General features: G+C 41.9%; 1 protein-coding gene across 2 annotated transcripts in view; it reads right to left on the reverse strand.

Annotated features, from left to right (window-relative positions):
- zfyve16 (zinc finger, FYVE domain containing 16) overlaps positions 1–13,161 on the reverse strand; it is a 31,720-nt gene that overhangs the window by 12,334 nt on the left and 6,225 nt on the right. For both annotated transcript variants that reach the window (XM_030742215.1, XM_030742214.1), the window contains exons 2-9: positions 11,589–11,698; positions 7,856–10,008; positions 6,722–6,818; positions 1,817–1,993; positions 1,577–1,716; positions 619–835; positions 333–455; positions 74–229 (exon numbers count right to left, since the gene is read on the reverse strand). In XM_030742215.1, the coding sequence (XP_030598075.1) occupies positions 74–229; positions 333–455; positions 619–835; positions 1,577–1,716; positions 1,817–1,993; positions 6,722–6,818; positions 7,856–10,008; positions 11,589–11,658 (3,133 nt within the window). In that variant the 5' untranslated portion in view covers positions 11,659–11,698. The remainder of the gene's footprint in view (positions 1–73; positions 230–332; positions 456–618; positions 836–1,576; positions 1,717–1,816; positions 1,994–6,721; positions 6,819–7,855; positions 10,009–11,588; positions 11,699–13,161) is intronic.

The raw sequence follows: 13,161 nt of genomic DNA on the forward strand, positions 1-13,161 counted from the left end.
ACAAGATGATGACTCTGTTTATCCTTCATGACTTATTAAAAGGTACAATAGTGGGTTGCATATGCTGTCTTACCTTTTTGGGCATCCTGGTAAACACTAAGATATAGTGTGAAGAGGTCTTTGGGAATTGTTTTTTCTTGAGGCAAACACTCCAACAGAAATACCAACTCCTTCTGTCCCAGAGCCTGCAGCCCATTTGAGCCAAAACACCAGCATTCCCTGCCAGAGTCTGGAAGACAAAATACAGAGTTAATATGTGGGAAGGCATGTGAGGATTCACACGCCTTGAAAGATTAGACAAGGTTGGAGGATATGAGATATATTCCACTCACATGTCACCAGTTTGACATTGACTAGCAGGTTGGCATTAAGAATGAATGTCAGAGGGCGGGGTCCGCCTTCTTCCAGTAAGTGGAAAACCTGGCATGGGGCAGGATTTTCCTCAACCAAAACATCTAAACAGAAAACACAGCAGAGCATTTATTAAAGTACCTCACAACAAAGCCAGTGTGAGACTTAGCCAGGCACGACAGTAAGACATCAGCAGAGACTGGCTTTAACAGTTTGAGATTTTAACCTTGAGTTACTGTTCTAGATGTACAAAAGTCAAACACATACCTCCTCCTCCGTCCTCTCCGGTGGCAATGAGCAGTGGAGGCAGCTCGTCCTCATTGTCTGGCAGCAGACTGGGAACTCTGTTCACTGAAGAACCAATTCCACAGAGCAACGCAAAATCCCAAGGCCCAGACACTGGGGGGCAAACTACCTCTGCAGCCACAGCAGCCTCAGGAGAAGATGAACTGCCAACTCCGGTCTCTGACCCAGGTGATCCAGGCTGAAATAAGAGCGTAAGTTAATTTAACACTGATTTGCACCAAGTTTAATTTACTTATTTTTATTGTAATTAAATGTTTATATGTATTTTAGAGTTTCCCACACATTTGGATTCTGTCTGTGATGGTAGCAGTACTAGAAAGTGCCAAGTTGCCAGTACTCTGTGACACATAAATCAGCTGCCTTTTCAGAGAGTTTCTCATCATGTGCACAAACTTCCAACTCCACAAGCTTGGACTGCAGCCGGCAACACTTATTTTCACTTCACAAAACAGTTTCTGGTACCTCTGGCCCTGAAGCTCGCAATGGAGCAGAAGGACCAGCAACACCAGCTGCAGTCCAACACATTGGCAGTGGAGTCTGTGGGACCACAGGTTGAGAAATACAAGCAGTTGAATGATGTATAATAGTGCTACAACAGCAACTTGAACGATTGAGCCATTGGGAAAACATGAGATGGGAAGGAGCAGAGCTGGCTGGGGCTACTTGGACAGTCATGACTGAAATTTCACGACTGATGGGCTCATCAGATATTTTTCCGACTGTTAATTGAGTGTTCAAATATAACCTAGCAGTCATTAGTATACCTAGGCAGCCCACCCATTGTATGGGGAAAACAATGTCTGTTAATCACCTTAAGAACTTTTTGATCAAAAACAAGAGATAGTAATTTGAGGTATTTGTTGAAAAGGTCTTAAAAGGTAGGACCCTGATAGGTGAGTTGTGTGGACAATTGCCTTACTGTTGACTCATCTGGGGTGACAGCACTGAAGTCCTGGGAGTTCCTGTGGCTCACCACAGACAGCTTGGTGGTGTCTGCCACCTCTCCATTGGGCAAGATACCATCAGCAAACCACACACGCTTTTGCTCACGAGGACAACCTGATAACACAAACAAAGGAAGTGTTTTGAGGGGTACCATTCACGAATACAAGTGAAAAGCAAAGCACAGACAGTTTGTAGTCTATAAGAGTGATCTTACTGTCATTGTTTGGGTGTTTCAGAACAGACACAGGCACCATGACAGTAGGTGGCGGGGAGTTTAGCGTACCAGCAGCACGAGCCTGCTGCAAAGGGGGGATGGTGCTGCAGTACTCAGATGGGACATTTGGGTTTGGGCTAGGACCCGTAGGACTCATCATCCGTTCCAGGGCCTGAGCTACAACAGAAAGTTGTCGTTAGAAGCAAGTTCAATTTATTTATTTATTTAAAATATGAGCCATTAGCTCAATTCTCAAAAATTAGTTACTTGACTCATGTTTAATCTACAGACACTGTTTCTTGATGATGAATGCCAATGAATTTAGCAATCATATAACTTCAGTGATCAAATTATTTTTTCATCCTGGATCATTATCAGGTCAAAACTAAATTAGTCCTCCAGAAACAGAGAATATATTTGTCTTGAAAATAAAAGTTGTGCCATTTGAAACACGCTGGTTTCAGCAGTAAGGCACAATTTTTACTCTGAAGGCAAATGTTCTGTGTTTCAGGGTTGTATCTCACCCCCCCAAAGTTCTAATACTACTCAGTGGTTAGTGTTTCCAGACAAGAATTCATCTTCCATGCAAACTCCATGCAACCATGATAATCTGCAAGTGACCAAAGCAATGATAATGAGGTTTTTGATGTGGTACCCTCTTTGCAACCAATTTTCACCCAGCAGCCACTCCCCAACCAGTCGGGGTATATGCATTTTTCCCCAAAACCAGCCTATAGGCCTGTGTGACTAAGGACTTATAAGCCCAGTGGCCCACTGACCTCTACAGGCTAATGCCATTAGGGATTGGGATGAAAACCTTGGACCCATTGTCAGACCCTACACTGGTGCAGCGGATAATAGATTCCTCCTGGTGCAGAGGATGAAGGAATTGATACCATTGTCTGTCCTCCATGCTCGCCTAAATCCAACAGAACACCTCTGGGACATTCAACACCACCAGGTTACACCTCAGACAGTCTAGGAGCTCAGTGATGCCCTGGTCCACATCTGAGAGGAGATCCCCCAGGGCAACATTGGTTATTGGGAGTAGTGTATAACTGTTAAGTCCTCCATTTTTTATCACAAGATGAAGCAAGATGTCATTTCACAATAAATTAACACACAATAATTCATTAGTTTCAGTTAATCTTCTTTGATTTCACGATGCCTGAAGCAACTGATGACGAGGAAGACATTTTGTGATGTGTTTATTGCTACAAGAAAGCTCTGTGAATAATTATTTCTGTAATGAATAAGTTGTGTCTAGAAAGTGCCAGTGGCCTGTGTGGTGCAAAGGAGAACTCTGCAACACATTATTAAAGCTATATTTCATTGGTTTAATTAAAGAGGACTTGCATTTTCTGTGGTTCTGTTACAAATTTGGAAAATAAGTGCTGATACTGGGGCGTGTGTGTGTGTGTGTGTGTGTGTGTTGGGGGGGGGGGGGGGGGGGGGGGGGTAAAGACAGAAAAGCATTTGCTAGACTCCAACTTCAGTGTCCTGCACTGCAGATAGTAGCCCCCATTCTCCTCTGCAACCTCTATGATCTTCTCATTATGACATAAATGACTCCCCACCTGCTCCACATTCCTGTTAGTGGCCCTCTAGCTATCATTACCAGCTGCAGCCCAAGATGGTGGAGTTAGATTCCCCCTTAACATGGCAGGAGAAGGAGGTGAATGATACAGAGGACTGCTACAACAGGGTCCCGGACAGCAAGCTGGAGGAAACTTGGCTGGTTTGATTAGCAGTGATTAGACTTTTAAAATCAGAGTGACTAGGATAATGTTCTAATGAATCAAAATGTGTCAGGTGAGAAAATAAAAACTGCTAAAATCAGTCGCCAAATACATTCGGTTATGTTATGTTATGTTATGTGGTCTGCCCAAGTAAAGTCTGTGCAGGAAACACTGAACTACTGTACATACAGTATGTCACAAAAAGCAGTAGGAAAATTTTTTTTTCTGTTTATACTTCTGCCCTTAAAAATTATTAGCATAACAAAAAAAATTCAGTCCCAGTTGGGCATTGGTTTAGTGCCTGTTCAGTTAAATGAAGGAAACATGAGTTATTACTTTCAAGAAATGCCTTTTCTCAATACTGCTGATCCAACAATCATATCCATTATATTGATTAAGGCTCATACAGCTTTATTGATCCAGTATGTAATAACAGCAACAACAGTGTGGCTTTCAAATGCACAGGAATACAGTCACAGCTTATTTACCTTGCTATGCAAGGAAAGCATGACATGGCACAAAAAAAAGTCATCCAAAGCTTAAGGCTAATTACTGACCCCATTTTCAGTGCAGCAGAAATATTTTAACAAAAATGGCGACAAAACACTGATTTGAAATCCATGCACACATTCTAAACTCTACAACAATCCAACACAGCAGCAGTACAAAGTTACCAACATTGTATTCATTACAAGATGCGTCTTACCTCATCAACAACATCTCCTTGGTTAAAACACAACTAGTCCACATAACTGCAAATCTATCTCTCCAACTGATTTCAGATCAGTCCTCACAGCTTTTCTGAAGCAGCTCCTGTTGTAAGCAGTAATAGGCTGTTAGCTGTAGGCTGGGGTGTGTGCAGTAAGCCTCACATACTGATGTCAGAGAGGGAGAGGAAAGCAAGAGGGAGAAAAAGGAGGAGCTGGGTGAGGGAGAGAAGAGAAGGACTGCAACGCACTGCTCGAGCATCCACAAGCCACCAAAGTGGACCATTGCTTTCTTCTTAATTTAGACAGCGTGTGAGCATCACGTGTCCACTGCATTGGGTGGTCCTGTACTACACTCACACACTCAAGGACAAATACCAGTGTCCTGTTATAACTTTGCTCCCCATCTCTCTCTCTCCATAATTGCTGCTCCAGTCCAGCTATACAAAAGATGCATATTCACATGTTTTTACTGTCAAAGCAGTCAAGGACACCAGAGAACAAACATCTAATATTAAATGTTTTTTTACAAACTGACACACACAAACCTGCTTTTTAATCGTACTGAAGACGATTCTTTTTCAAAAAGTTGAATCTTTAATAGAAGAAATCCTCCGTGCTACTGGGTACAGGACCCTTTTTGTTCTTCACGTCTTAAATTGTCATCAGCTTCATAATAAACATGTTATTAACTTTTAATGTCAGCTAGTAAAGCTATTAAATTTTCCAAGTTTAACCTGGTGGGACACCCCTCACAGCACAGTGTTAACACTTGTAGAACAGTCATATTTAAAAACAAAAGTTGGAGGAACATCATACCACTAACCAGTTAGCTTAGCATTTTTAGCTGATATATGTTGCTGGTAGTTTGTAGCAGTCACTAATGTCTTAACCATCTGCACACACAATGTCCACAGCTCACAAAACAGCAATTTATAAAAAAAAAAAAAAGAAACTACACAATTTAAAATAAATACAAATCAATGTATTAAGAGCACTGAAAGTGCAAATCATCAAAAGACAGCGGCTCTTTTTCAGCTTAATTCCCTACAGTCTATTTTTCAGTCTTTCCACTTAACTTTAAATTTGACCAGACTGGGTTCTTTAATTTACTCCTGAATGATCTCTCTGTTTAAGAGACAATCTTTGTAAAGCAGCTGGAACCAGGAGCTCTGATGTTACCGCCCATCCTCATTAAAAGGTGGCACAACCCTTCCAGGAATGTATGCCTGGGCTGATGGATGGTTGGTTTCCAGGCTTGGCAGGATACTTAAGGATAATGTGCACAGATGGCAGATTAGATGAATGACAAACTTTTAACTCGCACTGTGAAGGACTGATGACTGATGATGGACAATGGATAGTTGCGTTTGAAGCTTGTTATTTCATAATTTAGGTGTGTGTGTGTGTGTATAACAAAACACAGACATGTAATGTGGAGGGTGTTAATAATAAAAGACTTCAATTGTCACAAGTCAAGCTGTTACATGCAAACAGCCACAAAGTTTGCACTTGACTTCTTGCTCATTTTAACAAAATTGAGCCACACTCCAAAAGCTGAGTAAGTATAAACATTAATTATGCTAGCAGTCACTGTTAGATTTGGGCAAGTTCAAACCTGATTCCAACTTTAACTCTAAAACAAAGTCTTAAACACTAAACAGGCCTCTGAAGGTGTGTAGGTGTGCAAATCACAATCTGCCACATTTTGAACAAGCACAAACACACATTCAGCTGAACTCATTTCAAAACAATAACTTTTTATGCAATGCATCAGAGACATTGGTAAACTACAGATACAAAATGTGGGTTATATTCTTCCCAAACAAGTACTGTATGAGTTGAAAGTGAAATCTGATCAACTGACTGGCCCTAAAGATCAGCCAAACAACAACTCCTGAAAAGTGCCTAATCAAGAATATTTCCCTTTCAGAATCCACATCTACACATAAAATTGCAAAGAAAGACGTTAGCTGTTACTCCATTAGTTATGAAAAGTCTCTTTTACTCATTCCTGTGATCTCATGTGGAGTCTAGTTAAAAATATGGTCTGTTGCAAACAGAAAGGACCTCAACAGGCTTCAAGCAGTCAAGAACAAAGCATGTCTGATTATTTTAAAGACATCAATACCACACCTGTGAAATGCACAACACACTGCCCCAGTTCTCTTTAGAAGGGAAATATTTATTACGAACATTAGTAGCAGATAGTGTCTCTCCATTCGCTGACATGCCATGCACAATTAAGAAATTCAAATATATAAATAGTTCAACCATATCAGTAAACATTCAAATTTAAAGTTGTTTGTTTATATTTATGTTCGGTTATTGTTCAATACAATTTTTTTTGTGTGTTTTATAATGAACCTTTGGGTGTGGTACAACACATGGGGATCAAAATGAATAAAACATTTATTTATATTCTTTGTATCCAGGCATACAAATACACCAAACCTTACCTCTGTGAATGGTATCAAAGCAGAGGACACAAACACGAGCCTCTTTCTCCAGGTATTTTAGTTTACACTTCCTGTTGCAGCACACAGCACAGTAAACCTGCCACAGAGGAGAGAGGAGGACAGTGACGACAGAGATATGCTACATAACACGCTGCATGGACAGTAAATTCATGTCTGGAAGAAAACAATTAACAGGACATTGAAACGTGTTTATCCATCTGCTCCTTTAAACAGCATTAGATTGTACTGTAAACAATAACACGTCCCCCACAGTCTGATTTAATCACTGGGCTTTAACGGCCTTAGTTCCAGCTGTAGGACACATGGCTCAGGGGAGATCTATAGAAGCGCTGCAAAGAGAACTGCTGACTCACGCTCTCTGCTTCCATCAATCCGCTGTGCTATATTGGGCCCTCATTTTATCAGAACTTTTGCTTCACATGCTGAAAAATTGCACATTATGCCTCACATTTGCCTTTGCTTGGCTATTACTGTAGAAACTGGCTTTTCAGCTGCTCCTTTATTCGCAGGGGGCTGCCACAGTAGCGCCGCATGGTTGACTGGGCACAGATTTTATGCCAGATGCCCTTCATGATGCAACCCTCCCAGGGATTTGCATCACCTCCCGGTCTTGAACTGGAGATCCTTCGCATATTAGACAAATGTGTTAACCACTACACTGTGAAGCCACCATTACTGTACAAATCAGTACCTGGTTATACACAAGGGATCAACCAATGTGGATTTTTCAAGGCCGACTGTGGTCATTAGTAATCAACATAATGTGGGATAAAACACCACTTGAGATCCTCACAAAGAAATAAATCTAAAGGCTTTCACAGGCAACAGAGAGTTGAGGAATGTCTCATTAATTTTAGTATTTGGTAGTTTAGTATTTTAAAAACAACTGCATAGTGAATAGTTAAGACAAAAATACCAAAGTTAAAGATGTTCTATCTTAATGAACGTGACGTGAATGTGTCACTGAAAACCTCTGGATTTTGAGTGGCCAGCCAGAGGAATAAAAAAGCCATTTGTCAAGATATCACTTTTACAAAATGATTTAATTATTTGAGAGTGTATCTGAGTGTAAAATACACTGCACAATTGTATTGTATTCACTGACTAACATACCTTCCCACAGGCGCGACAGTGATGCCGCCTCTTGGTGAAAGTGAACTTCTGATTGCACTTCATACAGTTGGGAGCTTCAGCGTCTGGCACCCAAGCAGGCTGTCTGTTCCCCAGCTCCTCCACTCCTTCCCTTTTCCAGTTCACTGGCCTGACACTGTCTGTGGGAAACTCCCCAGGGTAAGGTGGGGGCTCTGACAGTTCATCATACCCCAGACTATAATCCTGATGCTCCTGAGTGGCGTACAGAGGGCTAGAATCCCTAAAGTTGGAATGCTCATCTGTAATACCGGGGTTTTCTGGTGAACTCTCTCCATCCTCTTCTGTATTTGGCACTGTTGTAGAAACACTTAATGTCTGAACCAGCTCCTCCTCTTCTTCTCCTGCTAGTGGAGCTCTTGCAGTTTGGCAGTGTAGCTGTTTAGGTCTTGCACCTCCATAGGAGGGCTGTAGATCAGGGCTACTGCTGTGCTGGGACTGGAAAGTGTTGCTGGTCTGTGAATGGCTTACCCCAGAAGAATCTTCTTGGCAAGGTCTATAAGAGTCTTGTGATACTGATAGAGCACTGGGGTTAATGCTCCCCTCTACAGACACACATACTGTTTGATCACTTTCTGGAAAAGCCAGACCTTCTAAGTCCTTACTTATCCCACGTCCACAACTCCTCAGTTCCTGTTGTACAAGTCTGTCCTCTGGAGCCCTGTTTGATTCTGGGAGAGACTCAGGATAAGAAACACCTTGCTCTGCTTCAGCATGTGCCTGCAGGAAAGCATCCAGCTCCTCATCCGTAATCAGCAGCTCAGCCTGGTCGCTCTCGGGCAGATATTCAAAACCAAACTCTGGAGGATCTACTAAGCTGAGTTTTGAACAATTTGTGGAGGCAAAGTCTGCAGAAGGCACTGCATCACCAGGCTCAATAAAATCCTGCTGTTGCCCCTCTGGAGATAATCTGCCATCTGCAACCTCCTGGAACATAGAAGCTGGTGAAGCGGGCCCAGGTCCTTCTGAGTGGGGCCCAGGTCCTTTTGAGTGGGGCCCAGGTCCTTCTGAGTGGGGCCCAGGTCCTTCTGAGTGAGGCTCAGGTCCTTCTGAGTGAGGCCCAGGTCCTTCTGAGTGGGGTCCTTCCTCTCTGGCTTCCACACCTGACAGGGAGTTTGTCTCTGTGCTCTTGGACAAATCTGACTCACCACACTGCTCAGAAGCTTGCCCTGAATCATCTTCTGTGGTCTTTGGGTTCACCAGAGCTCCACACATGGACACAGCTATGGGCAGGCATGACAGGCCCACTGGCTCGCTGTGAGAGGCTCCAGATTTCAGACTTGCAGTTGACTCTGCTTCACATTCATCCAAGACTTCATGAGACTCATCCTCTTTACCAACTTGGGTTGTCCTAGTTTCTATAATGCCATCAGTGGGCTCAGGATCAATGTGCTCCACAGAGTTCTCAACTACTTGGTCAGAGACGTCCCCCTCTTTACTGTCTCCCTCCTCTCTATCGGCTGACTCAGTGGACCTTGAAGACAGTGAAGGATCTGGGGGATCACAACTTCTTTCCACTGCTGCAGGTAGAATGACATCCAGCAGACTGAGTGAGGCAGAGTATCCATCAATCTTCTCATGTGAATCTAGACCCAACAGTTCAGCTCCATTCCCTACAGGGGTTTGCGCTTCCTGGGTCTTTTGACTTTGGCATGCAGTTCCTTGCTCCTCTACAACTACGGGGCTGTTAAAATCCACGAGCAGTGCCTCCTCCTCCTCCATTTGCTTTTCCACCATGTCCAGCTCGCTGAAGGCATCATGGCTGTTGACCCTGACCAGAATGGCTGAGCTTGTGTCATTCACAAGGTCGCACACAGGTTTCAGAGCTCTGTCCGGACAGGGAGGGGCCGAGTTTTTGACTGACCTGCGATCCACAGACGAGAGAAGGTCCACCCCAGTGAGAGGCTGAACTTTGACCTCTCTATCGTCAGTTCTGTGGTTATGATTATAAGTGCCGGAACCATCAGGACAGCTGGGAACCAAACCATAATGAAGAGAATTAAGGTTCGGGAGGCTTGGTGGAACAGAGGACACCTCTGAGGGTGAGCACTGAGACCCCAGTGAGGAGAAGGGGTACACGGAGGGCTTCAGGGAAGCAGGGTTGCATTCAGGTTCCTCTGCAATAAAAACAAAAAACAAAAACACAGTTAACTCAATTACACTTAAAGTCTCCTTTTGACATGCTGGCAGGCTCACTAATTCTGTTTTTTTTTTTTTTTTCCTCCATCTCACCTTTATACTAAGCAGGTATAATGGTACTGGGTAATGTGGTTTTGGGGCTAACAGCTGTGGTGCTATAATTAACCATGAGTAATACAACATGAATACATGATTGTTACACTAACTGCCAAGAAAACCAAGCTCTAAGTAACTTAGAGGGGCATTCTGTGACCGTAACATAAACACAACCCTGCAGGTCAGTAACATGACAAATGAAGACAGCAGTTTGTCTGCATAATGACTGTTGTTGTTGTGTAAAACATATTTAAATGTGCTTAGAATATGTCTTCTGAAATATTCTCTCCTTCCTGCTTTTTAGTAAAAGTAACTCTTTCAAGATTTATCAGCTTCAAGTTTAACAGGAACAGCTTTGTTTCAGTCAGGAGAGCAGAGCAATGCAGACATAAGAACGCACAAGTATGAATGCAAACAACTAAGACACCTCCTACAGTGTAATCTCTACTGGATTAAAGACACTATACCTCAAGTTTAACATGTATTGTACTTAAAAGCAGGTTCATTAGAAATGTTTTAATTTGGCTGCAAATGTGTGCATTAGAGTCCTTCTGGTTTGCTTTGCATCATCTTCTTCTCTGCTCCTGTTAACCCTGCAATTGTTTGCAAAACATGCTAGTTTAGCATAAGCTTCAGACAGCTAGCTAATATTTAAAAAAAACAAACAAAACAAAACAAACCAAACAAACCTATTCTTGGACACTAATCAATACTAAAAATTCACAGCATTGAAACCAAAAGTCATCATTTACTCCTCCAGCAGGCACAACCTCACACAGCAGAGCTCCTCTTCTCACTAACAGCTGAAGTAGTTCACGTTCACACTTTGAGGAATTTCAAGAGATCACTAAAACTCTCGTTTCAACCACATTTAAGTATTGAACTGTTATCATAAATGTTAACCTGGCCAGCACACATCAATATGTTAGCCGTTTAAGTATTACCCGATAGCCACATTAGGCAACTAGCAAACTGTACTTCACTAAACCATTTTAAAGAAATTACTTCTCTTATATTATTGTTGTTGTTGCAGAACCGGTCAAAACCGTCCCCTTGGTATCAAAAAATGATACCTGATAATTTCCTGGGTATTGTATAAAGTTTGAAATTCTAATATCATGACAACTCTACTAGCTAAACATTCAGAAAACAACTCACATGATGGCCACAGTGCGCAGAGCCAGCAGAAGGAGACTAATTTCCTTCTGTTGTTTTTGCTAACTTCTAACTTTGAAAGCGGTTTGCAAACACACCTGTAACTGCATCATATTACACAGTAAGACTACAGCAAATATCTAAAATTAATTTTCTGACGGTTATGCCACACACCCTTTGTTCCTTGCATTACCAGTAATTATTATTTTGCTGATATAAATGATCAAAATGAATGAATGCGCTAACAATGAATCATGAACGTCCTTTATCAGATGTTACGGTCCATGTGATGTGTGAGTGGTCTTACCACTATTGAGTTCAAAGTCATCTAGCAGCTTGTCCAGATCACTTACAGCTGCCTTGAAGAAGCTGTCCATGCTGTGCTACAAGAAAGGGGCCTTTTATGCCCTCCAGTTCCTGGAAAGAAAAACAAAAACAGGCCTGTTGGAATACCGGGCGAAAAAAAGGCTTATTTCAAATGCTGGATTGTTTTTCAAGCTCATGCTCTATCTTTGCTCTTTTGGTGGTCGAGAAAAAAAATCCATTTAACCTTCTACTGCACACATTTTGATGGTACATGCTGAAAATTATTAAACATAATTTACTAATTCACTTCAGGTCTCTTTATTGTCAAAACAAGATATATTTCTACTCCAGACACCCCCAGTCCAAGATATTTTCAACAATGGTACAAAAACAGAAAATTATTAATTCACAGATCATGAGACATCTGTTTGAGAGGAATAAAAACATCGGAAATTCTTCCAAAAATGTCAAATTATGAAACAAAGAACTGAAAAATAGTGGAAACATATTTACAGATATGATTTGATACAGGCTTAAGTTCATTTTGCCCAGTGTCATGTCATACAGATTCTCATGTTGTGAGACATTCCTGTCACTGTGTGAAACTTCAAAAACAAGTTCTTCTGTGCTGTAAAACAAAGGTGCAAATTACACTTCATACACACTGATTTTGGTTTTCCTGTCCATCCAGAAACCGTGCATCTTCCCTTGTTGTCACATATTGTTGGGCAGTGTGAAGTATTGTCCAAGTGCATGTAATTCCTTTCTGTCATCCCATTCTCAGTGCAGTCCCATCTGCAGAGCAGCCAGCATGTAACCACTGCCATGTCCATCAAGAAAGATAAGGTGGTGGTACCACTTTTTTGAGAGTTAGAGTAGGGTTGGGCGGTTAGGATTAGGGTTACCTTACCTAACCATAAGGTACTCAAACCTTAGCCCTATCACACAAAGTTGCCCTGAAACAATGAAAAGAGAAACTGAATTTCTGAATATGAAAAATTAAAAAACAAAAAGCTTCCTAAAACCTGAAAACAATGACTGGTTTGGCTGTTGCGAGCAACAGATCCATGTTAAGTAGCAGCGTCTCATCAGTCTCTTCTACAGTCGTGAGCTCTCTGATGGCTCACAAGTCCAACTGCTAATCCACAGATTCATGGACACAGGATAAATTCCAGGTGCTGATTTCCGGTCCTTTCGACATCGACAGCATTCCATCAAAGTTCGATATGCCACATTTGATCAGAGAACTCTTTAGAACGTCCTTAAAACGCTTCTTAGGAGTCCCGACCAGGTCCGAACAACATGTGCTGCCCATCAGAGTCTTACTTCCATAATTTAGCAATGAGACAGGACCTCGGCGTTGGGTATGTGATCCAGCAGAGATATTCCAGCAATCCTTCACAAATGAAATGTGTCAAGCTGTTTTACATGACGTCAAGATACTCTCCACGTTTCACAGCCATATAGGAACACTGTCAAAACAGTCGCCTGATAGACACTTTGGTGTTGCTAAGAAACATGTCACAAGTGTTCAAGAGCCTCAAAGCAAAATGACTAAAACTTTGTCTTAACTA

Source organism: Archocentrus centrarchus, chromosome 12 (assembly GCF_007364275.1).
Source record: "Archocentrus centrarchus isolate MPI-CPG fArcCen1 chromosome 12, fArcCen1, whole genome shotgun sequence".
Classification (NCBI taxonomy): domain Eukaryota; kingdom Metazoa; phylum Chordata; class Actinopteri; order Cichliformes; family Cichlidae; genus Archocentrus; species Archocentrus centrarchus.